General features: G+C 44.4%; 1 protein-coding gene across 1 annotated transcript in view; it reads right to left on the reverse strand.

Annotated features, from left to right (window-relative positions):
• Positions 1-9975: 9975 nt before the first annotated feature.
• The window catches only part of trpc5a (transient receptor potential cation channel, subfamily C, member 5a), a gene marked incomplete at both ends in the record, with an annotated part of 46454 nt that continues 29507 nt past the window's right edge, over positions 9976-26922 (reverse strand). The window contains 8 exons of the mRNA XM_080792251.1: positions 9976-10818; positions 10855-11196; positions 13303-13392; positions 14711-14752; positions 15037-15246; positions 15445-15640; positions 21654-21775; positions 22797-22997. Of these exons, the coding sequence (XP_080648377.1) occupies positions 9976-10818; positions 10855-11196; positions 13303-13392; positions 14711-14752; positions 15037-15246; positions 15445-15640; positions 21654-21775; positions 22797-22997 (2046 nt within the window). The remainder of the gene's footprint in view (positions 10819-10854; positions 11197-13302; positions 13393-14710; positions 14753-15036; positions 15247-15444; positions 15641-21653; positions 21776-22796; positions 22998-26922) is intronic.

Here is a 26922-nt window from a genome sequence, read left to right on the forward strand (position 1 = left end):
GGCCATATAGCCACCCAAATGTGCTGACCTCATCATATTTGTGATGGCGGCTAAGGCCGCTGTTAGCACAAGGAGTGTTTTTCGTGCAAAACAGCAAAAGTAATCCTTGGAATAGATTCAGAATCATGAAAACCCCTTAGTTTGACATGTCACAGCATGCTACTTGAAGCATAATGAAATTTGGAAAATGTTTGTTATACAAAAATGGCCATAACCTTTTTTTCGTGATGTTTCTGGCAGAGCAGGCCTCTTATTCTGTGGACCCTAATGATCAAATTAATATGAAAAAACACAAATGAAAAGTACGGCATGACATCACAGGTCCTCTCAAATTCTGGGCCTGTGGCTCCCCGGCTATAGTGTCTTTTTAGTTTTCTGTGAGGCGTTGTAAGCTTGCAGATTTTTGGCGAAAGCTTTCCCGGCAGTGCGGATGCTCGGGTTAACGTGGTCAAAAAGTCAGGCTGAAGATGGATTGTTCAGCTTCTCATTCGTGACAGACGATCACCTTCTTGCCTCTTTTGAGAATTGCAAACTGCAGCTCTAGTAACCTAAACGTAAGTGCCTGCCAGTGGCAGTTAAGTTCCCAGCGCCAACTCTGACACTATGGGCTGACACGGCTGTCTTTCTATCTGTCTGCAAGGCTGACTGATTGGTTTTGTTACATCTGATATTGAAGTCCAGCGATGCCTGCTCAAAATAAATCCCTTTTACTTTTACAGAATAGCTGAAAAGGATCTTTGTGGAGTAAAGGGACGTTTGCTGGCTATATTTTGGTGGCCCTACACCAGCATGCCCATTAATCTGAGTTCCCAGAAGTTTATAGGACCGTGGACCACCAGACGGTATTGAGTGTCACAGTATATTTATTCGTGGAGCTTTGTACGGGTGATTAGAAACATTGTGATGACGGATGTAACGATGGAATTGATTTTAATTATAATGCATCAACTTTATACTACATAGCTGTAGTGTCCCCCAGCACCTCTCCAGTGAGATTTAACAAATGTTTGTGTGGCTCCTACTTATAGCCACAGGTGTGACAAATTAGTAGCTCCACCCACCACCAAATGAGGCAAACAAGGCAATCTGCTCACACCATCACCAGTTAAAGGATGGTGGGGTTTTCCACAATATCAGTGAGATTTCTGAGTGGTGTAGCCACTCCATTGCCCAGCAATGTCACTGTGTGTCCCTGGCTGAGTCCGTCCGAGCACGGAAATTGCGTTCTTTCACCACCAAGTGTCAATGTTGCGCAGTACAAGTACAGTACAGCACCACTCAGTTCGGACGGGTTCGGTCTCAATTATTCTGCAGTGTCAGATTTATAACTGTCGGGCAGAAACCTCATATCTCCATATTCTAACTTTTGCGTTTTCTATTTCCCATAAATGATTTATTTAATTATTGTTTGAAGTGCATATCATGCCCTCCCTCTCCCCAATAGTCCTTACCTTTATTATTCATTCTGTTTTAGGTCTTATTCTATGCTTGTATTATTCTAATAAGCTGCCTTTATTACGACGTAAAAAAAGCAATGATGGTTTTCACTTACTGGCAGTGGGCGATCTCCCCAGCCTCGGAAAATGGCAAAGTGATCTTTCTGCCAAAAAGGGTAAAGAGGAAAGGTCATTGCGAGTTATAGTAGAGGAAAGGTCACGAGGTCACCAAAATCAGTAGGGGTCATCCTCGCCAGGGAGCATAATATAACTAATGGTATTATGCCCGCCTCGCATGGAGGAATCCTGACACGGGCATCAGTACGAGGGCCGTCACCAGAGGGGATTGAGAGTTGCAGCCTAGGTGGTTGTTTAGTAGGTCCTAAGGATTGTTTTGGTTTTCCTTGGCTTTATCATCGATAAAGTATATTTTTGGTCATGGTAGTTAAAATGTTTCTCAGCTTGTTTCGTTGTGTTTTTAGGAGTTGGGTTTGGAGATCACTGTCGAGGAGCTTGGCTAGCTTGGACTTGCATTTAAGTTCAGAGCATTTTTTCGTCTCTGGCTTTCATTGCAGTCAATATGTCGGAATTCATCCATGCGGCTCCGAGAGGTCATGACCCTGATGGTTCTCAAAGGAGCCAATTTAGTACTGATGCAAATGTGGTTTCAAGCCATGCTTCTTCGACTGGTGTGCTCCTGAGCTCATCAGACCAATCCAAATTCACCAGTTCAATGTTAAAGGCCTCATGCATTTTAGAAAATTAATTCAGCCAACACAGGGAAGCTGGAAGTACCTTCACTAAAAACGCCAGGACAATGCTCCACACGTCCCAAACTCTTCTCCCTTCTGGCTCCAAAACTATGGAATGCACTTCCCATTACAATCAGAACTGCAGCCTCACTCCCAATCTTCCACCATAGTCTCACCTTTTCAGACTCCATCATGGCACGTAGCACTTGCCCTAACCCTTAGATAGCACTTTATGTAGACTTAGATAGCATTTTATACAGACTTATAGCATGTCATGTAGACATGCACTAGAATTGCATTTTATGTAGTCATATCACTTACAGTATATATGTATAGTATAGTATAGTATGCATAGTTTCATTATATAGATATTCCACTGTTACGTTCTTAGCTTACGCATGTTTCATGATAACTACTTTTTATGTATGTGATGCATTGCCATGCTTTTTGTTCTTGCTTAATGTAAATCGCTCTGGATTAAGAGCGTCTGCTAAATGCCTGAATTGTAAATTGTAATTCAACCCACACAGTTTCAATTTCATCATGCTGCAAGTCAGTACGAGGTATGTATTCAGTATCTTGGTGAATATACATGAACACACCATGCTTGTTTCTGTCATTTCTATTTCAATCTCTGGGTCCTTGGTAGACTCATCAAGTTTCGTTTAAAACTTGCGTGTACTGTGTGTGTGTGTGCATGTCTTGTGACTTAATAAAATTCCAAACCTAAATGTGTCACTACTCTTGGTCAGGCCTTTTTAAATAACTGTATACATGCGCAGTTTGCGCACGCATGATGCACACGTACGCGTGCATGTCTTGAGTAAAGTTTGAATTGAATTGAAGTAATGATTTAGAAGGCATTTGTAGACTCTGCCTCCGGTCTTAATGGGGAGGAGAGGGGAGGGAGGGGGTCATAAAAATAATTATGGAGGCTCCATCAAGGCCGATATATTGATGTGGCGTGCTGTGTGGGAGCTGGCATCCACAGAGGCTCCGTGGAATCACATGTGCGTGCGTGCGTGACCGAATGTGAAATACCAAAACACAAATAGATGGGAGACACGAGGGAAACATTAAGAGAGAGAAAGTAATGAAAGTCAGATGAAGATATATTCATGTAATTATATATTAGGGAACAGTGTTATTAGAGGACACAAACAAATAATTTACCCTGTGTGTGTGTGCGTGTTTTGAATAATGCATGAGCATGACAAGGACCTCATGGCTCTCTCCCCCTCCAGATGCACCAACCTACATTAATATTGATGTAGTGTGTGTGTGTGTGTGTGTGTGTGTGTGTGTGTGTGTGTGTGTGTGCGTGTGTGCATGCGTGCGTGCGTGTGTGTGTGTGTGTGTGTGTGTGTGCGTGCGCCTATTTTCTATTTCTTGCCAAATGTACACTGACATGCGCAGAATGCCGTTGTCAATATTCGTAAATGGTGCATTAAGCGCTTTACAGAGATTGTGCATTACATTCACACACCGATGGCAGAGGAACCCATGCAAGGCACCAACCTGCACATCGGGATCAATTTGGGCTTCAGAGTCTTGCTCAAGGAAAGGACACTTTGACACTAACTTCGAACTGGCAACCTTGCGGTTGCCATCCGGCCACTCTGAGCCACCGCCACCCCTTCGTAGTCCATCACACTGGAGTAAATCAGTACTTGTCAGCGAATGACCCTGAGTATAAATGATGCTGAATTAATTCACACCAGCACGGTGGTGTATATTATTCCACTGGGAACGTGATGACGTTCCATCCACGACCGCCGCCTTCTAAACAAACATTTTAATGTGAAGGTCGGGCCCCCAAAAATTTGTATTTAGCTGCCGACCACCATCTCAAAATGTTTTGTGCTATGGGGATCCCCCAGAAGCAAAGATATGAGTTAAACGTTCACTCTGAAAGAATATATTCAAAGATTTGCACCACATTGATACGATTTTTCAAAAATAGCAGATCTATAAGCTCGTAGCATGGCACCGAGTGCGTTTCTAGATGTGCTATTTTTCAATAGCTAAAGTAATATTAATTAAACCATATTGCTTTTTCTTTTAAAGTACATTATGTTCTTGTTATTGTTTCTAGTTCGACATTTTCATTCCTCAAGCCCTGCTTTAGAAAAGATGGATTTTCGCGCACCCACACACACACACACACACACATACCCACATACACACACACACACACACATACCCACACACACACACACACACACACACACACACACACACACGCGCGTGCAGTGTGCATGCCTACGCTGCTGATATCCATGTCTCTCTTCCGACTGATCAATCAGTCACGGTTAACAATCAATCGATTGATCCTGGATCCATAGTGCTTGGTTGACCCCATCTCCTGACAGGTTAAAGAGGCCCTCAGGCACCCACATGCAGGTTACCCATATTGATCTGAGATCAGATTGATTATCAGTCCTCAGCTGTGCATATGTGCGTGCACGTTGTGCGTGTGTGTGCCCACTGAAGCAGTGGTTTTCACTACTTCTTAAGCTATACATTTTCATAATTTATTGTATTTCGACCGGAGAGACGGCGACCCGTGGTGGAGAGGGTTGGCACTTGGCAGCCCAAACCATTTCTTCTCCCTCGAGGAGGAACCCCAAAAACGCTACAGACAGCAAAACCTGCAAGGGTCATTTACATTTGAGCCTCGGTGCAACTCGAGAGGCTGTAACTCCAGTTGAGTGGCCACGACGACTCAAAACGCACATTCTGCAGCTTCTGTAGCATGCCACTAGGACACAGGACAGAGACAGTGGGGGCAGTAGCATTCTACTTGGACACAGGACAGAGACAGTGGGGGCTGTAGTGTAGCATGCCACTTGGACACAGGCCGGATGTGTTATTATTATTATTCCTGTTTATAATGTACATTGATTGTGTAGTTGCCCTGTGCACAATTCTTGCGTCCGGTTATTAATAGTGTACCATTTTGGAGATTTGTTGTAGGTTCCTTGAGGTGTGTTATGCATGTATTATTGGCTGTTGTGTAATTTGTATCTTGGCCAGTTCCCACATGTAAAAGAGACTCATGCAGTCTCAATGTGTCTTTTGTTAATGGTTAAATAAATAAAGAAGGCCGGGGTCTCATCAGCCTCGGTCGGGTCGCCTGGAGGCAGGAGGGTGTCTGTTGCAACACCCAGAAACATCCAATGATTCTTTTTTTTTGTAATAATTTTCATACCACGGTTTTTGAAATCACCCAGTGTCAATTATCTAATGTAATCCTGGGCGCTACACCTTTCGAACATTTGGCAAGAAATAGAAAATAGGCGCACACACGCGCACACAACTGATGCATTTATGAAAAAGTGAGATCATGTTGTAGGATGATTCTTAAAATATTTTGAAATATAAACAACAAAAAGATGACATTTAGTCTCTCAGACCCAAAATGAAAGAATATTTTGTTATCGTTGGATAAGAGTTTGTCCACAAAACATTCTCTAATTGTGTAGACTTCTTGTAAATTAACTTAAGTAATGCAGATGTTTAACAATAATGTAGCTCTGGTCCATAGCTCTAATGCGTGCATTAGAGCTATGTTACTATCAACGTCCGCCGCTCGCATGAATGCAGACCAGCCTCTACTCTTTAGTGTAAATAAAAAGAACGTTTTTGCTACTCACCAAAACAAAGGCGGGTTGTGTCAATAGAAAGACTACTTTCCTTAGTGGAAGCACTCTGAGCCCCCCACCACACGTATAAACTGTACTTTTTGGCCAAAAAGGGATTTTGTTTCCACCGGAAAAAAAACATTTTAGTTACTCCGCTGCGCCCTCTACTGATATTGCCCAGAGAACTGCCTCATAGAGGATATTTTTCCTCCGGTGAAAAAATATCCCTTTTTGGCCAAAAAGTACCGTTTATACGTGTGGTGGGGGGCTCAGAGTGCTTCCACTAAGGAAAGTAGTCTTTCTATTGACACAACCCGCCTTTGTTTTGGTGAGTAGCAAAAACGTTCTTTTTATTTACGCCAAAGAGGAGAGGCTGGTCTGATTTCGATTTGAGATTTAACATTGGAAGTCCCATATCCTTGTACTGCGCGGGGCAGAATCGTAGAAGCAGTAGAAGGATATGGATCAGATCTAACAATAATGTAACTCTTGAGAGTGTAAAATTAAACGGGTCCATTTGGTTTCATTTTACAGAGTTAAATATCTATTAAGGGACAAGGTTCCATTACTGACTGACTGACTTACTTAAGGGTCCATTTGGTTACCAACTCTCCATCATTTAGCTGGGGACTACCTGGAACCCCCTCAAGGACCACTGGTGGTCCCCAGGCCACTGGTTGAAAACCACTGGGATAAATTGATAGTAGAGTACAAGGCTGAGGCTCGTCAATAAAGACGGCCTTCACTCTCTGTCACAATTAGCATACAGCCAAACGACAACGGTGGTTTGGTTCTCAAACGCTTTCATGTCAAGGTCCCATGGCCGTGGGAAGATATTTACAGTAGGAGGTGCTGAGCGTTTAGTAGGGGGTGCGCGCCGCAAAATGTGCGTGCACGCGCCTCGTGCACACGCATTTTTGCGCATTTCACCGGGAAAAGTGGCTTTTACTTTCCCTCTCCACACGCATGAGCAAACTGACACAGGCAATTAACCAGGATAAGGTGCCGATACTGTATATATACTGTATATTCATTAGGCCTAGTAACAGAAATCTGTTTTGATTAAAATAATAATTATTTTCCCCCTCCTGTCCAGGGGGGGGGGGGGGGGGGCTGTGCCTGGGGGGAGGGGGTGCTCCAGCTCCCCCCAGCACCCCTACTTCCCTCAGTCATGCAAGGTCCCCGAAATTGGATGTGTTTGTGACAATTACCTTTGCTGCATGTCTCTCCCTCTCTCTCTCTTTCCTGTCTGTCTTCACTGTATCTATATCAATAAAGGCACAAAGAAAGAAAAAAAAAGTGAAAGTATAAGTAGGCCTACCTCAAAATTGTACTTAAGTATACTACTTAAGTAAACTTTACACTTGACACGGTGTCAGACTGTCACATTTCCCTTTGGATCTGAATCAACAATACTATTGGATGGTGGTGAAAGAGTTATGTACGTGGTCTCCATAGATGTCTGTAAGATGTCTGACTGTAATTGGTTTGGTGTTTTTTTCCAGGTCGCTGCTGATGTCACACTGTTGACAAGAGCCTGCCAACGCGGACTGTGTTTGTGTGTGTGTATGTGCACGTGTTTTAGCCAGGATAGCTCCTTCCCGATTCACTGCTCAGTATGCAATGCCCATGTTATTCTCCGACACCGAACACAGCAGCAGACGGACATGCAAGGCCTGCTAGTGTATTTTCGACGTGTGCGTGCATGACGCCAAAGTCGTTGCACAATTACAAATTCATGTCATTTTAATTGAATGGAATGAGACGAGTTCCGAGAAGCCGTTGATTTTCATCACGTTGTCGTCATCCACATACCCACCAGTGCTGCCCATTATTTCTGTGAGGACGATGATTAGAGCTGCCAGCAGTTATTTTTGGGCACAGAGAAATTATTCCCTCGGCTTCGGCACCGTACTGATAATGGACCCCCCCCCCAAATTTGAGGGCAAATTTTGACATTTCCCATGTGAACATCTGCAGTGTGTGTGTGTGTGTGTGCGAGTGAGAGAGACTGAGGGGAAACAAAGAGAAAGGCACAGGGAGAGATGCAAGGAGACATGATACCAAGTTTTATACCCTATAAATACATATTTTAAACATTCTGTCAAAGCAAAGCCGATGGGAGGTTCTAGTATTGCAGCGTGACACACGGTGTTGGGCAATATGCTACTTATTACTCCTTAGAAAAAGTTATATTATTACATATTCCTTGGAATCAAGACTAATATATTACATATTACTTTTGTGACCCCCCCCCCCCCCACCCGCAACAAAGGGATGTACAACACAATATGTTTAGCCAGCTTCTTTTAGAACTGAATCCAATTGTTTTGAATAATAATATTAATTAAGAAGAAGAGTCACCAGCCAAAAAGGCTATAAAATAAAGCTGTAATCTCTTTTAAATTAAATGTTTTCAAACCAACAGCCAACAAAACAAAAACTAAAAAGTAATATGTAATATGTGCTATTTTTTTACAAAGTAAATAGGTATAATATTACTATTTTGGCAGAGTAATACTTTACACTCCATAAAATTGGACCCGTTCCGAAAAACCGATGATATTTTGACCGGACTGAACGGCCCGAGAAATGTTCTACCGCGTCCGCCTGAAAATGGCCCGAGAAGGATTGGACCCGGTCCGAAACGGAGCCGATTAAAACAGGATCCGATTCTAAATAAACCCAGGTATAATAGACCCGATGCTAAATTAATATGCTTATTTTTTTGTTTAATATATAGCCTATATATATATATATATATATATATATATATATATATATATATATATATATATATATATATATATATGCATTTCACATGCCCTGACCAAGATCCGCAGCTTTGAAATATGTAAGTCAATATTTTACGCCCAGACTGGCTCAGTCCTCGGTTCGGACCTCGGGTGAACCCTCTAGTCTGAGGGGTGCATGGGTGGGTGGGTGAGTTTTGAAGTATTGCACTCAATTTTGTCGTGTTTTGTATATAATACAAAACAAATTAAAAAAAATACATTGAAAAAAAATTCAAGAAAATGCATATTTCTCGAGTAATATGGTTTGTTCAACTTTTATTTGGCATTAGTAAATTAAAAAAATGAATGAATGTACAGAGTAATAAGAGTGATAGCATGTGTTTATGTATGTGGATATGAATATAGGTGTGACTTGAGGTTCTTGACTTTGCCCTTTGGTGTGCCTTTTGGACACAGAAAGTTTGAAAACCTAGGCTATGGTCTGTCGGACTAGCATAAGTTAATAATTATGCAGAACTATATTAAGGTTTGTAGGACTAGCATAAAGGTATGCAGAACTATAGATTAAGGTTTGTAAAGACTAGCATAAGGTTTGTGAAACTAGGATCGCGTATATTCACCCTCTTTTTGCAAAAACGGTGTGGCTCCTAGCAATGCATAATCATACTCATCATGCTCGTTACATAAGAAAATAACTAAGAATGCAAAGGGATTGGTGACATCACTGTCCAATCCGTTAGAAATTCACCCCTCTCCTCTTCTCTTTGTCCGACATCCCCGGCCCGACATTTCATTCACGTCGACATTTCTGAAGTCTGTCATTTTGTAAGCGTTTAGCCTCGAAACGCTGATGGATTCAGAAAAGGTGTCTCCATAAATCCAAGATTCCAAGAGATCACTGGATTTCAGAATCCGTTCTGGGCGACATAATCCGTTCTGTCGCTATTTACTCTCTCTCTCTCTCTCTCTGTGTGTGCAGGAGGTTCAGCTCCTCCTTGGGGATCCATTGGGATTTTGATCGATTCCGGATCCTTAATGATTCCCTCTTAACGGTCCCATTCCCGAATGGTTCCCCTACAAACATTCCTATAGGAGGTTACAAATGGACCCCTTGCAGGTCTGTAACTCTGAGAGTGTAACAAATGCAACTGTACACTCTCAAAGTTATAGAGATCATTGATATAAAAAAGAAAAAAACGTTTTGGAAACCACTGGTACTGTTCTCGTATATAGCAGACGTGAAATCCAAGCTCTGAGAGTGTACTGTAGATAAAACCCGCTTCCCGGGGAAGAAAAATAAATAAGAAAAACGTCTCCAAAATGCGACGGAAACCAGCAGATTCCTTGGGTTCGGATCCGGTCCCAGCGGGATCCCTAGCTCCTCCTCCTATAGCTGCGTGGTGACCGACTCCTCCTCTGTGGTCGTGGCCGAGGCGTCGTCGCACGGCCCCACCCAGCCGCCGGCCGCCATGGTGCGCGCTCCGCCCTCGAACACGTCCTCGCTGGACGAGTCCAGGAGGCGCGCGCTGGACTCCGACATGTTGGAGCGGCAGTGCAGCGACTGGCAGGGGCAGGAGGGCGGCGGCGACAGCGACAGGGACAGGGAATGCAGGGGAGGCATGATGGCGAGGAGCGCCGAGGAGGAGGAGGAGTCTCTCCCGTTGTGGGGCGGCGGCAGGGCGGCGGCGGCCACGCCCACCTCGTTGAGCCGCGTGTCACTCTGCGTCGTGGCGGCGACGCCACCGAGGAGGCCGGCCAAGCGAGGAACGGGAGGAGGAGCTGGGGTGGGCGGCGGCGGCCGGAGCCGGCCGTCGGAAATGGTGTACGTCGAGGAGGAGGGGGGCGGCGGGGGGTGCGGCAAGTGGATTCGGGGCAGGCGGGGGAGGGGCAGGGCCTTGCGGCGGGGTTTGGGCCGCGAGGAGGAGGAGCAGCAGTCGTCGGAGGAGGAGGTTGGGGCGCACGGTAAAGACGAGGACGATGACGACGATGATGTGAAGAGATAGGAGGAGAGGCGGTGAGAGAAAGAGTCTCCACCGGCCGCCCTGGTGGAGCGGGAGGAGGAGGAGGAGGGGAGGAGCCTCCTCTGGAGGCGTGCCAGTGTGGAGGACAGCGAGGATGAGGAGGAGGGGAGGTTGGAGGTGGCGGGGGCAGAGGAGGAGGTGGGAGGAGGCGGGGGAGGCAGGACGGCCGTCTTCAGCCCGTTGCTCTTTGGTTTCCCCTCCTCCTCTTCCTCCTCCAACGCCCAGCCTCCTCCTCCTCCGCCCACCCTGGCGGCCCTCCTCTCCTCCTCCCCCCCCACCAACACCACTCCCCCCGGAGCGATGGAGCGCACCAGGGCCGTCACGCTGTACGTGCTCTCCTCCTCCTCCTCCTCCTCCAGGGACGGATTCACAAAGGTCACGCCCCTCGACAGCGTCCTGTGGCTGACCCGGCTGGCCCCGCCCCCTCCCGTCTGGCGGTCGTCGTCGTCCTCCTCTTCCTCCGAGGCCGGCCCCACCCCCCCGCCGAACGGCTCCGTGGACGACGGGTAGTTCCGGTGTGGCGGCCGGCGGTTGCCCAGGAGGTCCAGGACCTCGTAGCGGAAGCTGGAGATGTCCTGTTTCAGCTCCTGGGGACCAACATGAGTTAACACATTTAGACCTGAGGTCCATTTTCACATTTTTCACAAAACCTCTGTTTCTATGTCAGTGGTTCTCAAACTATTTCATGTCAAGGCCCCCAGAATTATCTGTACTAGAACTCGGCCGGCCATCGGCCGGTCTCGCTCTAGCGCCACGCCATTCCATCCAGTTGGCCAGTTGGTGGCCACTCATCCAGGGTGCCCACTTGTCATCATACTGTACTGTACTGTAAATTAGAAAGACAGATTTTTACATTCTGGCTTCTGATTCTCAACAATAATTTAACTCTTGAGAGCGTGAAATGTCTCATTTTACATTCGCAAGAGTTAAAGATGTCTAAGGGTGCGTATGTAGGCTATATGTACGTACGAGTCCCCCCCTACTTTAATCATCAAACCCCTATACTCCACTTGGACGAGCTCCAGGAAACTTTTCAAGTGAGACACGAGTGTTCAAACTCCACCAGCGAGGTTGGAGCAATTTCACAGCAGTTTGAACCGCGACTTAAAGAGCACACAGAGAGCAGAATGACAGATACAACACGAGCTGACCGTTAAAAACAAACACAGAGACGTGAGGAGAGGAGGCTGTCATAGTGTGTACCGTTTAGAGGAGTTTAGCGGAGGTTATGCACTGGAGTTTATTTAGAGGCTGACATTTCTTTCAGGATTCCCGTGGGAATCCCTCAGGATGGGATTAAAAATTTGTATTAAATCCCGGGATTGGGACGTGATACGCGATAGGAATGAGAGGTCAACGGGAGCGGGCAGGAGCGGGAATTACATCAGCCTCATTATTATTAGCATATAATTTGAATTAAATCATGCATGAAACACAGTCATCTAAAAAAGAACACAAAAGCCATTGCCTTTCCTAATGACTAATATATTAATTAAAACAAAACATTGGGAGTGGGAGTAACTTTGAGTGGGAGTGGGGTGGGATCTGGATGAAGCCATTCAGGACGGGAACCCCTTTTGGTGTTTGGTGTATTAGCTTATACTTTAGCTGTTGAAAAAAAGCTCGTAGCGCGGCTTGTAGATCTGCTATTTGTGAAAAATTAATATATATTCTTTCAGAGCGAACATTTTTAACTGAAATCTTTGCTTCTGGGGGGGGGGGGGGTCCCTCCCTGGAACAACATATTTTCAGATGGGGGTCGGCAGCCAAATACAGATAATTCTGGGGGTCCTAAAAGGTTGAGCACCACTGACATAGAAACATAGGTTTTTCAGAAAACTGTTAGGATGTAGAAGCAACACACACACACACACACACACACACGCACGCACGCTCGCGCGCACACACACACACACACACACACACACACACACACACACACACACACACACACACACACACACACACACACACACACACACACACACACACACGCACACACACACACGTTTTCTTTCTTCTTCTTTTTCTTTTACATTACCACTTGAACTATAATTTTATACAATATGTAGCGGTGGTCCCTGCTTCATCTTTCTCTCTCTCTCAGCTAAGGGGTCCCTGAGCTGAAAAAACGTTGAAGACCCCTGCACTAGAGGAAAGCAATTGATTATACAAAGTGAGAGAGAGGGAGAGAGAGAGAGAGAGAGAGAGAGAGAGAGAGAGAAGAGAGATTACATCATGAGTCTGTCTCCTCCACACTTTCTTCTCTGACCTTTTCATCTTTCTCTTTCGTCTTTAATTATTCTCTCTCTCTCTCTCTCTCTCTCTCTCCCCCTCTCTCGGACTGAGCTCTTCCACTGTTCAAAGATACTCTAAGTACACATACATACGCACACACACGTGTGCTCATGCGCGCCTCTGTTTTCAACAGAGCTGTGCTTTGTATAATGCAATTTTCTGTTCAAATATGGAACCACCATTTAGTGAGCACGCACGCACGCACGCACGCACGCACGCACGCACGCACGCACGCACGCACGCACGCACGCACGCACGCACGCACGCACGCACACACACACACACACACACACACACACACACACACACACACACACACACACACACACACACACACACACACACACACACACACACACACACACACACACACACACACACACACACACACACACCTTGAAGTTCTCCTCTGTCAGTCCTTCGTCCGTCTTGGCGCTACGTATCATGGCCGCCACGTAGCGCTTCACCAGGCTGCGTATCACTTCCTGTTGGAGACAAGTTGCTATGGTTACTGCACGCGCTCAGTGTGCAAGCACACACGTGCAGTTCTGCTAAATCTCGGGGACGTTTGCTTTGACTTACATCCGTTCAATGAATTAGAACCCAGCATCTACCCCTCCTCCCCCCCTAAGTGCAGCCCGGCGCTGGTCCGTGCAGGACACAGGAGGCATGCGCCTCAGCTGTAATCAGCCATCAGTCAGTCCGCTGATTGAATGAACACATGTTTCTAATCAGCCAAGCTTTTCCTTCCACACATGCACCCAATCTCACCCGATCGCTGCACTTCTCCAGTCCACACTGCGAACAACAGTGTGCTTCGTGTTGATTTGAGAGAGCAGAGCAGAGGGTGTACGCCCGTACGGCCATTTTGTGTTACACAGATAGAAAGCCTGTTCATTTTTCTTTTCCCCCACCGAGATTTCAGAAAAAAATTATATTATTTTAAGCCTGGAACCAAACCATCCAGGCTCCTGGTGAATTGTGAGCATAAAACCTTTGGTTTTGGGGGTATTTATTAAATATAGTATATAATTAAATATTCAAAAATCTGTTGACACAGAATCAAAATGTTTAATGGTCATGATTCACCCTGACCCTAGCCTCGGAAACCCAGACGTTTTTATTTCCAGGGAGGAAAAAAAAAGTCTGGGGCCGAGTCCACTTCAATTAGGCATACAGTAGCGCAAATGCAAACGTCGATCACACTCTGCTGATTTCTGATCGTCTGCACCTTTGTTAAATTGACTCACACACACTCTCTCTGTCACTCTAATGAATTAGTCTCATGCCCAGCAGCTGTGCCTAGTTTCTCTGGGTGGATCCTGCCGGGAGCATAAAAAGCATATGAGTTCCAGTCTACCCTGACTATGGATGTCTTGGTTCCAGGCCATAAATCAATTAATATTATGAAAATTTTCTGAAATCTCTATGGGGAAAATGAATAGCCTTTCTATCTGGGGAGACACGAAATGGCCACCACTGCAATGCTAGTCTAAACCATGGGTAACTGGTGGCCCGGGGGCCACATGCGCCCCCCCACCATCACTTAATGCAGCCCACAGGTAAATATCAGAATATTGATATTATTGATTTCAAACATGCAAACATGACAGACTTTATTTACTTTGGTCTAGACTCTATATAATTATGTAGCTTAATGACTAGTATTACAATGTTATTGTCTTTTTATACACACACACACACACACACACACACACACACACACACACACACACACACACACACACACACACACACACACACACACACACACACACACACACACGGTACAATGGTACTGACCTGGTAGTGTTGGTTTTGTATCAGACTGTCTGCATGACGCTCCTGGAAGAAGGAAATAACACCATGTCAAAACAACTTTGACATGTGCAGTGCGCCGCGTTGTGAGCTTGTAGATCTGCTATTTTCAGCATGCAACCAAGTGTAAAATGACTTATACTGGATCTCTTGTCCACTAGTCTCTTCCTAACATTTTAGTCTAGTTTTTATTTGTCAATATATTTCATAGTTTTAGTCATCGTAGCTTAGTTTCCATGTCGTTTCCATTTAGTTTTCGTCAGTGTCATAGTATATTCGTCGACCGCTGCATGGTGGAGCGCTCGCCTCACCGTGAACTCTCGGAGGTTGGCACACTTGTGCGGGTCCTCGTCGGGTGCCGGGCCCCGCCTGCACAGCTTGTGGTGGATCCACATGACGAGGTACCACACGGACTTTGGACTGGGGATGATGTTGAAGGGAGGCGGCAGGGTCCCGCCCTCGTCAAAGTAGCTCATCCACAGCTTGGTCCTTGCAAACTTCCACTCGATGTCTGCGTGGTCCTGTTGATAATAATAATAATACACATTTTGCCGCTTGTTACTCACAGCTATGAGCTGGTAGGAGTTATTCATCATGGCCATCAGCTGGTAGTTAATAGGTGTAGTTTGTTACTCACAGCTATCAGCTGGTAGTTAATAAGTGTAGTTTGTTACTCACAGCTATCAGCTGGTAGTTAATAGGTGTAGTTTGTTACTCACAGCTATCAGCTGGTAGGAGTTATTCATCATGGCTATGAGCATGTTGAGCAGCACCACCAGGGAGATGACGTTGTACGTTCCGAACATGGTCGCTCCCACGAACTCGGTGAACTCGTGGCGAGCTTTGACGTTGGTCACGTACAAGTTGAGCAGGCCGAACACGGACCAGAAGAGAGACTGGAGCGTCTCAAACAACCTGCAGAGAGATGAGACGGACGAGAGAGAGGGAACAGGGTACAATTCATTATTTAGATTGTCACTGCAGTCACATCCAGTCAAATCTGATTTATTTCTCAAATGTGATCTTTTGGCCCCGACCGTTCACACTGCTTTTGCAAGAGACCATGCTTTTGTGTTCAGACTGGCAGCCGAATCCAGCCTGAGTTTAAATAAGTCTAAACAGGGTAGGTACCCTCACAAAAAACATGCAGTAATCCTGGTCTCTAAACTGCCTCCCCCTGGCCAGATGGAGGGGAAAGGAACGGGTTTGAATAACGTGTTCCTTCCACGCATTACGTCCAACCAGGGAAACTCCCCCCTGTCAGGTGTAAAGGAGCAACTTGGACACTCAGGCATGAAGGAAGCATGCGTTCAAGTCCGTTGCTCTCCCCTTGTCCCCCATATATGGGGACTAGGTTGGCGGAGGGTGTGTAGGATCACAGGATCACATTAGATAATTGACACAGGGGTGAAAAATGGTTTACAAAATCGTGGGATAAAAATTATATATATTAAAAAAAAGAAGTCTAAACACAAACAAGTCACATGGAATCCGATTAAGATCAGGTTTACTGCGTGAATCAGATTTGAATCAGATTTTGAAACCACCTCTGAATGTGGCTTTGTAAAAATCAAATTCCATGTGATTTGTTTTGTTTAGACTAGTCTCTCAAGACAGACTGTTGCCTCGCAGCTGTTTTCCAGAATATTTGACGATGGGATTCTCAGATTGTGTTTAGACAAATCAGATTCCAATCTGGATGTGGCACAGAGCTGATTCAGGCTGGATTTGTCTGCCGGTGTAAATGTGGCCTTAGAAACAGTTTGTCGCGTGAAAGCCTTGTCACGTTAATTAGTGGCACGAGGGGCGTTTCAGTTTTAGTTGCTCAAGAGTCATATAGAGTCAAGAAGTCACCTTGAGCAAGACACCCAACAGTAACACCTAACTATAGCTCCTGCTCAGTGTGTGAACGTGCTACAATGCATGCACTGTGAAAGCACTTTGGATAAAAGGCCACTACTGTAAACACGACTCCACCATTTAACCATGTCATGATGAGAGGAGTGGAGTACTCCAAAGAGAGGCATGAGAGGAGCTAGAAAGAGAGAGAGAGAGAGAGAGACATGAGCAGAGAGATGGAGAGAGAGGGACGAGAGAGCTAAATAGAGAGACTGAATTTGTTTCCTCTGCAACACCTCGATTCATTCGTCCTTTCATTGTGTCGGAACAGTGACACGATGACAGCCTCGAGACATCTCTCTCTTATTTCTCTCTCTAACATCCTCTCATTCTTCTCTCTATTTTTCATTCTATTCATCTCTCTACCGCACGCACGCACGCACACACACAGATGTAGAGAATTGTTTTGTCTCGAGGCTTTTGTATTTTTTCCTTCATTAAATATTCAGCATTTATTACTCAGTGTGTGTGTGTGTGTGTGTGTGTGTGTTTGTGTGTGCGTGCACCATATCATGGAAGTATTTACTGATCACCATGTTTGTGTGTCATAATGTTAACATGTTTCAAAGTCAAAGGCAGCGTGTGTATTTGTTAAGGTTTATATCATCATGTTTGGGCATTTTACATTTTTTGACATGTTGGGCCATTATATTTAACGCATGTGGAAAGAAAACCTATGTTGTTATAAGTAGTTGAGTAGTTGCGTGCGTGCTATGCATGTTATGTGAACACATAACAGGCCATTTAATCCCAGGGTCTAACTGTAATGGCATTGATCGCTGATCAATAAGGCCATTATCTAAAAAACAAACCGCAGCATTCATTAACCGATTAAGACCTGAGGACGATTCTGAAAATGTTATCTAAACAACCAAAAAATATAACTCGTGTATTTGTCCGCAGACACCCCATCTGAAATTATTGAGAGAGAGAGAGAGAGAGAGAGAGAGAGAGAGATTTGCACAAATCTTCAACATAACAAAAAAGAACAATAAAGAAATGTATTTATTTTTAAGTATACAACAATGGTTGGAGTGTTTAAAATGTAAAAAAGACAAAGATGTTTTCCCGGTTTTAAAGAGTTAAAATTCCACTGACCACCTGGCACCCACTCTGCACTTTCAGCAAACACGGACACACGCACGCACACACACGTCCGTGCACGCACGCACACACACACGTCCGTGCACGCACACACACGCGCACACACACGTCCGTGCACGCGTGCCTGTGTGTATACTACATTCTATAATGAATTGCACCATATACCTCAGCAGCAATTGCACATAACGGGGGGGGGCAGCATAATGCACTGAGACACGGCTGGGATTGGCTCATATGGGATAGGCATTAAAATGAGAAGCTTATGATTCTATGGACGATTTCTTCCCCCATTTATTCTGACCCCTGGCAACAAATCATTCCATCAACGGGAAAAGAACATTGCAAAGCAAAACAAAAAACAAAAAAATAAGCGGTGTGTCCTCTGCAGGCTTTCACAGCGGATGCAGAGGTATATATATATATACCAGCATGGCTGTGATTCAGTCCACAGCGCCTCAACGGATGCAGAGGTACTGTATATATACCATGGCTGTGATTCAGTCCACAGCGCCTCAACGGATGCAGAGGTACTGTATATATACCATGGCTGTGATTCAGTCCACACCGCCTCAACGGATGCAGAGGTATATATATATACCATGGCTGTGATTCAGTCCACACCGCCTCAACGGATGCAGAGGTACTGTATATATACCATGGCTGTGATTCAGTCCACACCGCCTCAACGGATGCAGAGGTACTGTATATATACCATGGCTGTGATTCAGTCCACACCGCCTCAACGGATGCAGAGGTACTGTATATATACCATGGCTGTGATTCAGTCCACACCGCCTCAACGGATGCAGAGGTACTGTATATATACCATGGCTGTGATTCAGTCCACACCGCCTCAACGGATGCAGAGGTACTGTATATATACCATGGCTGTGATTCAGTCCACACCGCCTCAACGGATGCAGAGGTACTGTATATATACCATGGCTGTGATTCAGTCCACACCGCCTCAACGGATGCAGAGGTACTGTATATATACCATGGCTGTGATTCAGTCCACACCGCCTCAACGGATGCAGAGGTACTGTATATATACCATGGCTGTGATTCAGTCCACACCGCCTCAACGGATGCAGAGGTATATATATATACCATGGCTGTGATTCAGTCCACACCGCCTCAACGGATGCAGAGGTACTGTATATATACCATGGCTGTGATTCAGTCCACAGCGCCTCAACGGATGCAGAGGTATATATATATACCATGGCTGTGATTCAGTCCACACCGCCTCAACGGATGTAGAGGTACTGTATATACACCAGCATGGCTGTGATTCAGTCCACACCGCCTCAACGGATACAGAGGTATATATATATACCAGCATGGCTGTGATTCAGTCCACAGCGCCTCAACGGATGCAGAGGTACTGTATATATACCATGGCTGTGATTCAGTCCACACCGCCTCAACGGATGCAGAGGTACTGTATATATACCATGGCTGTGATTCAGTCCACAGCGCCTCAACGGATGCAGAGGTACTGTATATATACCATGGCTGTGATTCAGTCCACACCGCCTCGAGGCCTGCAGCTTTTTGCTCGGCGCGGTGCTGCAGTGCTGTCGTAGTATGACAGCGTACAGGCGGATAAGAGCATGCACATCCAGTCCAAAGAGCCAGGCACGGACGGGGCATGTTTTAATCCATTTAGACCTGAGGCCGATTCTAAAATAAAAAATGTCTTCTAAACAGTTCTCTGAAAAATTGTCAGTGGTGCTCAACCTTTTCCATGTCAAGGACCCCCCGGAATTATCTGTACTTGGCTGTGGACCCCCAACTGAAAATATGTTGTTCCAGGGACCCCCCGGAAAGCAAAGATTTGACTTAAAAACATTGAGCTTGTAGATCAGCCAGTAACAGATTTTACAATATAAATTGGGGGTCCCATAGATAGAAATGCCATTAAACGGGGGGGTCCGTAGACTAAAGCATGTCAAACTGGGGGGTGCTTGAAAAAGTAAAAAAAATCTTCTCTTATGGGCGTCCCTGGCATATCTTTTCAAATGGGGGTCCTCGGGCTAATTAGTGTCAATTTGGGGGTCCTTGACATGAAAATGTTTGGGGACCACTGGCGTAACCGACTTTGGGTGGGAACTACTCCTTTAAAGGAGCTTATCGGTCCCTTTATACGGTTCCGTTATCAGTCCCATCAGACAGACGCCAGAAATGCCCCCCGAGGGCTGATAACAGCCATTAAGCCCTATCAGTTACCACTTGTCATCATGGCCCATAGCTGAATGGCTGGTTTGATTCCCGGGGCATCGCGTTGCAACAGAAGCCAAACGGTGGTCTGGTGCTCAATCATGATGACAATGGAAACGCTGGACATGACAGTTCAGACAGACTCAGCCGAGTGTTCTCCTGGTCGGGAGTCGAAGGTTAACAGGTTTGCTGGGAGTCATTAAACTCTGTTCCATTTAAACTCTGTTCCATTTAATACTGCCTCGGCTGAACGCTTGCCTTCAAATACATGGAGCTGTTGTATTTGTGCGTTGGCACGAAACCAACCGTGTTTAAGTCGACGAGTAAGAAAAGGTCATTTTACGATGGCGGGAAAAAGAACATGAGGGGAAATCACTGTCTACAATTTTCGGGCGCAAACTTCAGTCACACAGAGAGAGAAGAGAACAGCAACATGACAGCAACAACTTGCTATTGCATAGCAACAACTTGCTATTGCATTCATTCTTATTAATTATTTTATTAGCCAAATAAGAGCAACAGATGGACAGAGGAGCAGGTGTTTGAACAATAATGTGCTTGCTGCTGATGCACACAATTCACCAGAGACGTATAGCCTACAACAACGTGCATCCGAACTCTGGTGCGGATCAAAGAAACGAACCATGGTCCGCCAAAAAAGGCCGGATTCGGTTCGTTACTGATGTGAACGTATTCAGACTTTATAGAGGACCAAATACAGGACGATAGCAGTTGTGAGGCAGTTGTGAGGCTGCATTAATAATTTGTTCTAAAAGCATGTCTTTTTTAAGGGGATCACTATTGATATGACAGCTGTCAGCTGATTTTAATAGTAGACACATATACTGTATGTCTATGAGTAGACCCGCATCCATGTAGGAGGGCTAATGCACTTTACTGACTCAGAGATTCAGGGATTGTCAAAAGCACTTTATTGACTAGTTGCACTTTATCAAGGGAATGTGTGCAATATCTCTGTTTTGTGTATGTTGGGAGTTTCATGGTGTTTTTTCCTTTTCATATGTGTCTGTTATCTCTGTATGCAGCTGTGACTCTGTCTCCAAGACAAATTAGCTTAGTCATCATAGCTTAGTTTTCATTTAGTTTTCGTGGGCGAAAAAAGGTAGTTGACGAACATTTTCGTCACAGTATTAAGTCGACGAAATCAACACTGTTTGAAGCTTATATACTGCAGTGTTTTCCTTGCCAAAGTAATGCCTTGCTCAAGGGCCAAACATTGGGTGCCTCCTTCCTTCTCTGCATGGCAACTGTTTGGAGCCATAATAAACGGCTATGGATCAGCTACATCAGTGGGATATATATACATGCCTATATTAGGCTGACAGCGAGCCAACATCATAAACACTGTGTGTGTGCGTGTGTGAGTGTGCATGTGTGTGTGTGTGTGTGTGTGTGCGTGCGCGCAATAATAATAAATAATAAATAATACAGTCCATATAAGTAATTAAATCTCTCTCTCACTCACTCACTCACAATTATTTTTTTATGTGTGACACGATGTGCAATGATTTTCTTTGCCATATGTGCTGTTTATCTGTCCCCAATAAATAACTATTATAAAAAATGTTATAATGCCATAGCTTTATTCAATTACACACAGAGGTTTGAGTGTGTGTGTGCGTGCGTGCATGCGTGCGTGCATGTGTGAGTTGGTGTGTGCGTGCGTGTGTTTTACACTCACGTAGAGAAGGCGTTGTTCTGTCTCTCACAGCGTATTCCTTTACAGTTGTTGGGCTCGTCTGACGCCTTGGTCTCATAGTAGAAATACAGCTGGTTCAAACCGTTAGCGAATGCTAACAACACCTACACACACACACACACGCACACACACACACACACACACACACACACACACACACACACACACACACACACACACACACACACACACACACACACACTGCATAATTCATATACATAATACATACATCATATTTCCATTTGCTCCTTAACTGAAGTTTGAACCTTATTGATGTGTATGTGCGTATATGTTTGTGCATGTGTCATGTGTGTGCGTGCGTGTTACGTGTATATCAAACAGGGGAAAACTGTGGCATTCACTTTTATTAACCCATTCAGGACGGGGAACCCCTTTAAGAATTATGTTATACTTTAGCTATTGAAAAATAGCAGATCTACAAATTAGTGCCACGCTACGAGCTTGTAGCTCTGCTATTTTTGAAAAGTTGTGAAAATGTAGCGCAAATCTTTGAATATGAATTTTCAGATGAGGGTTCGCGGCCAAATACAGATAATTCTGGGGGTCCTTGACATGAAACGGGTTGATCACCACTGACATAGAAACATAGGTTTTTCAGAAAACGATTAGGATTTGGAAGACTTCTTTTTTTAGAATCGGCCCCAGGTCTAAATGGGTTAATGTCTGTGCGTGCGCCAGTGTCTGTGTGTACATGTACTGTATATTGAGTGTCTGTGTGTACATGTACTGTATATCAAACAGCTGATAAACAGGAAAACTGTGTCACTGCTACTTTTATGTAAGCAGTGTTGATTTCGACGACTAAAACTATGACAAAAGAAATTCGTCGACTACCTTTTTTCACTGACGAAAACTAAATGGAAATGAAAACTAAGCCTAAATATATTGACCATTTTCATCAACAAATAAAAACTAGACTAAAATGTTAGTAACTAGTAAGGGACTAGTGGACAAGAGATTTAAAACTAAACTACACTACACTAAAACATTCCAGGTGGCACAAAAAAAAACGTGACGTAAAACAAAAATCAGAAACTATTCTAGCGACTATATATGACTAAAACTAAACTAAATATTTTGCTGTCCAGATCAACAGTAGCGTACCAGACAGTATATGAAGAGGAACTTGAGGATGTCCAGCAGCATGCGACCCAGGGAGATCTGCAGTGGGCCCAGGTGAGAGTTGGCCGTGAACAGAGAGATGAGCCGCAGGGAGCTGAAGATGTTGGCGATGGCAAACAGGGCCTCGGCGATGAGCGTGGGATGCCACATCTCCCACTCCTCCCTGGGCCGGGAGGAGTTGTACTGCAAGGGGGGAGGGAGGGAGAGAGAGAGAGAGAGAGAGAGAGAGAGTGAAAGATTGGTAAGGATAGAGAGAGAACCATCATCATTTTTCATCTGTGACACTTTCACACAGCCCATGGGCTTACTATCAGCGTGAGATGAGTGTTGAGTGACTGGCAACCATTAAACAACACACACACGCACGCACGCACGCACGCACGCACATCCATCCCACCCATCCATTTGCTCTTTACAAAGCACACAGCGGAATGAATGGGATCAGATTGGACTTGGATGCGTGTCGAACGGCGTCAACTTTTGTTTGGTTAGAAGTTGTTTCTGATAGCTGGCCTGTATAAATAACTCTGCTTTACCCTCCTCTCTCTCTCTCTCTCTCGCCCCCTCAGTAGGTTCACGGATGAGGTACTTCTAAATTCACCTATTCACCTTGAAACTGTGAAATGTTCCCAACAATTTAGAACAACTTGTTCTAAATGATCATTGAACTTCAAATGTGTGCACACATGCATGTAGTAAAGTATATGTGCACATCAGCAGAAATGCGCTGTATGATGAAAAGCGTGCGTACGTGCCGGTGGTGTAGGCGGGCCACCATCAGTGACTCGCAGCTGTTGCAGATGGCTCATCCGTCTGGTCTGTGTGTGTGTGCGTGCGCATGTGTTTGTGTGTGCGTGTACATTTCTATATTTTTTACATCAAAATCTTTCTTTTTATTAGATTTGACATGTGTGTGGATGTTTCATTGATCATTTTATACTTTGGTTATTCAAATATAGCAGATCATATACAGACGTCTTTTAATAATTAATTTGGGAACACCTACTGGTTGACAAATTAGTAGCCCTGCCTGAAGCTCACAAGCCCAATAAGTGCAGATTCCCTCTTGTATGAACAGTAGATATTATGTAGGGTCTCCTGCACAGGGGTAAGGGCCAGGTTTTAATCCAGTTGCAATTGTGATTACTAGGGGCAGAATCCTATACCTGACGTTTCGTTTCAGACTCAGAGGGCTACACGATTTGATTAATTCCGATTAATTGGGCTACAATGCGATTACGATTGGATTACCGAAGCACCGCGATGCCTATGCATGATTTATTTCGCCCTCGCTGTGTGACTAAGAATCAAAGACCTTTCTAATGATTCGAAGTGAAAACAGATGAATTTACTTCCATTATCTTGTATTGCTATAAATAAAAAATTGAGAACAGTGTCAACTGGAAGGTTCAACAATTGCAAGTCAAGTCAAATAAGTAAAATATTATATCTTTAAATAATAAAAGAATACATTTTTCACATTTGTGAATCGATTAATGATCACGATTAATCTAAGAATCTAAAAAATACACAAACGTTTCGCCCTGTTGAAGACCTTTCAAGGTCCAAACGTGTTGGCGATCGCCCTGTTTCAGAGAAGGTGTGCATGGGATCACGTATTGTTCTCTCATGTTTGATCCCTGACACCTTTAACTACCTTTAACCACTTGTATCTCCTGTGAGCACCTGGTGGTATCGTTTTCTCCGCCACTGCAATTACAGTTGACATAAAACTTAAAAGGATTACATCATTGAACGTCATCGACGCCTACAGGTGGTTTGTTCTGTGTATTTTCTACTTGACATAACCTTTAATTAACCCTGCCACTCTCAGCCCATCTGCCTCTATTGGCATTTATCTTAACAAAGCTCTGGCAATAGCAGAGCCGTAAACAAGACACTTTTCCAATGAAAAATGATTTTCAGAGAGACATCGGCAGCCTGGCGGCATGAAACCTTATTATTATCATATTAACCCATTTTGACCTGAGACCAGATTCAATAAATGTTTTCAGTTTTCTGAAAATCCTATGTTTTTATGTCAGTGGTGCTCAACCTTTTTCACGTCAAGGACCCCCAGAATTATCTGTATCTGGCCGCAGACCCCCGCCTGAAAATATGTTGTTCCAGGAACCGCCCCCAGAAACAAAGATTTGAGTTCAAAACGTTCGCTCCGGAATAATATATATTCAAAGATTTGCGCCACATTTTCACAATTTTTCAAAAATAGCAGATCTACAACAAGCTATGAGCTTGTTGATCTGCTATTTTTCAATAGCTAAAGTATAACACAATGCTTAAAACACCAAATGGGGTTCCCGGCCAGAATGGCTTAACTGTATTTCAAGGTTGCGCCTGCAGCCGAGCATAAAAGCCACTGATTCAGACATAGGCCTATCATGACACCACCCAATTAAAGGGAATGGATTCATTCATTCCTGAACTGAAACACTCCATAACCAATAAACTCCCAACGCTAACTATCCTCCCTGTGTGAATGAAATACACTCGTATGCATCTATAATGGAAGGGAAAAAAATGAACCAGCTGAGTCGTACACGCTTACTTTACTGTTATCATTAAGTTATTAAATTGCAAATTAAGTCACTTAAGCAGTGCTTGACATTGAGGCTTGTCCTGTTGTCCGGGACAAGTATTAAATCTTTCTGGACAAGTGCATTAAAAATTGACTTATATACTGTTAATAGCCCTAGAATGTCTGTGATCTTACATACATTTCATGTATTCCAAATACACCATAGATCGGTCCTATATTCGTGCAAGGTTAGCAGACTGACCACGTCGGCATTTAAACTTGTAGCACTGCATGTGTACTCATTACTCACCCAGTAATTAATTAATACAACTTTATTTATATCGTCCTCTACTTTCATATCCATCTGAAAGTTAAATATCGCCACTTCGCCACAATGAAAAGCTGGACTGAAAACGATGAAAAGGTCCTTTGGAAACAGTCAATGTCTGGGAAGCACAAACGTATTTGGAATACATGAAATGTATGTAAGATCACAGACATTATATTAACTTGTAAACTGAGAATATTCATCTAATATTTAAAAAAATGATTCACCAAAACCAACTTACAGTTAGTTGATTTAAAATGTATTTATGTGTGCTCGTGCTCCGGACAAGTGACTTTTGTCCCTGGACAAGTGGATGGGAAATGTACTCTCTTTCCGTCTCGCACGCACGCACGCACGCACGCACGCACGCACGCACGCACGCACGCACGCACGCACGCATACTATGGTGACCAGATGTCCGTGGGTGAAGTCTGCAGTGCAAGGCGATTCTGATTCTGTTTTTTCTCAGTAACACACAGAGGTGAATATGACGTGAAGCGACACAGACGATGCGAGACTCACAAACAACGTGTTGCTCAAAAGGAGGCTTCACGGTGTAGCCTATGGACACGTTCGTACTAAATCCAAGTAATAAGTAAATGCATATTTTTTTATTTGCATAGTAGTTCTGTTATAGTTATTATCATCATAGTGTGTGTTACTGAATCAACCAGATGGCAAAGCATATTGCTATGTGAAGGGACGGGATAGAAATGTCTAATTGAATATAAATGTAGATAATAACATTTTCTATTCCACAGAGGAATAGAAATATTATTACTCTTTTTACTTAATATTTTTTTTATCCCACGATTTTGTAACCCATCTTTCACCCCTGTGTCATTATCTAATGTGATCCTGTGCTCTACACACCCTCCGCCAACCTAGTCCCCATATATGGGGGACATGGGGAGAGCAACGGACTTGAACTCATGCTTCCTTCATGCCTGAGTGTCCAAGTTGCTCCTATTCATGCGTGCGACACACAACCCCACGTGTCCCACATTGTCCCACACAAACACACTATTTGTTCCACATCTGGTGAGTTGGGAACTGTGGTCACCAGATGTGTGGTCACCACACGCATCTGTGGTCACTACACGCACACGCAAACACACACGCACGCACATGCTGTGTGTGATTGGCATTTATCTTAACAAAGCTCTGCAAACAGGAGCACTATAATAAACTGACATCTTGGAGTGAAAAACTGTCGGAAGACACTCCGCGGCGGCAGCATAAAA

Source organism: Protomyctophum bolini (assembly GCF_963924005.1).
Source record: "Protomyctophum bolini genome assembly, chromosome: 20".
In the NCBI taxonomy this organism is placed as follows: domain Eukaryota; kingdom Metazoa; phylum Chordata; class Actinopteri; order Myctophiformes; family Myctophidae; genus Protomyctophum; species Protomyctophum bolini.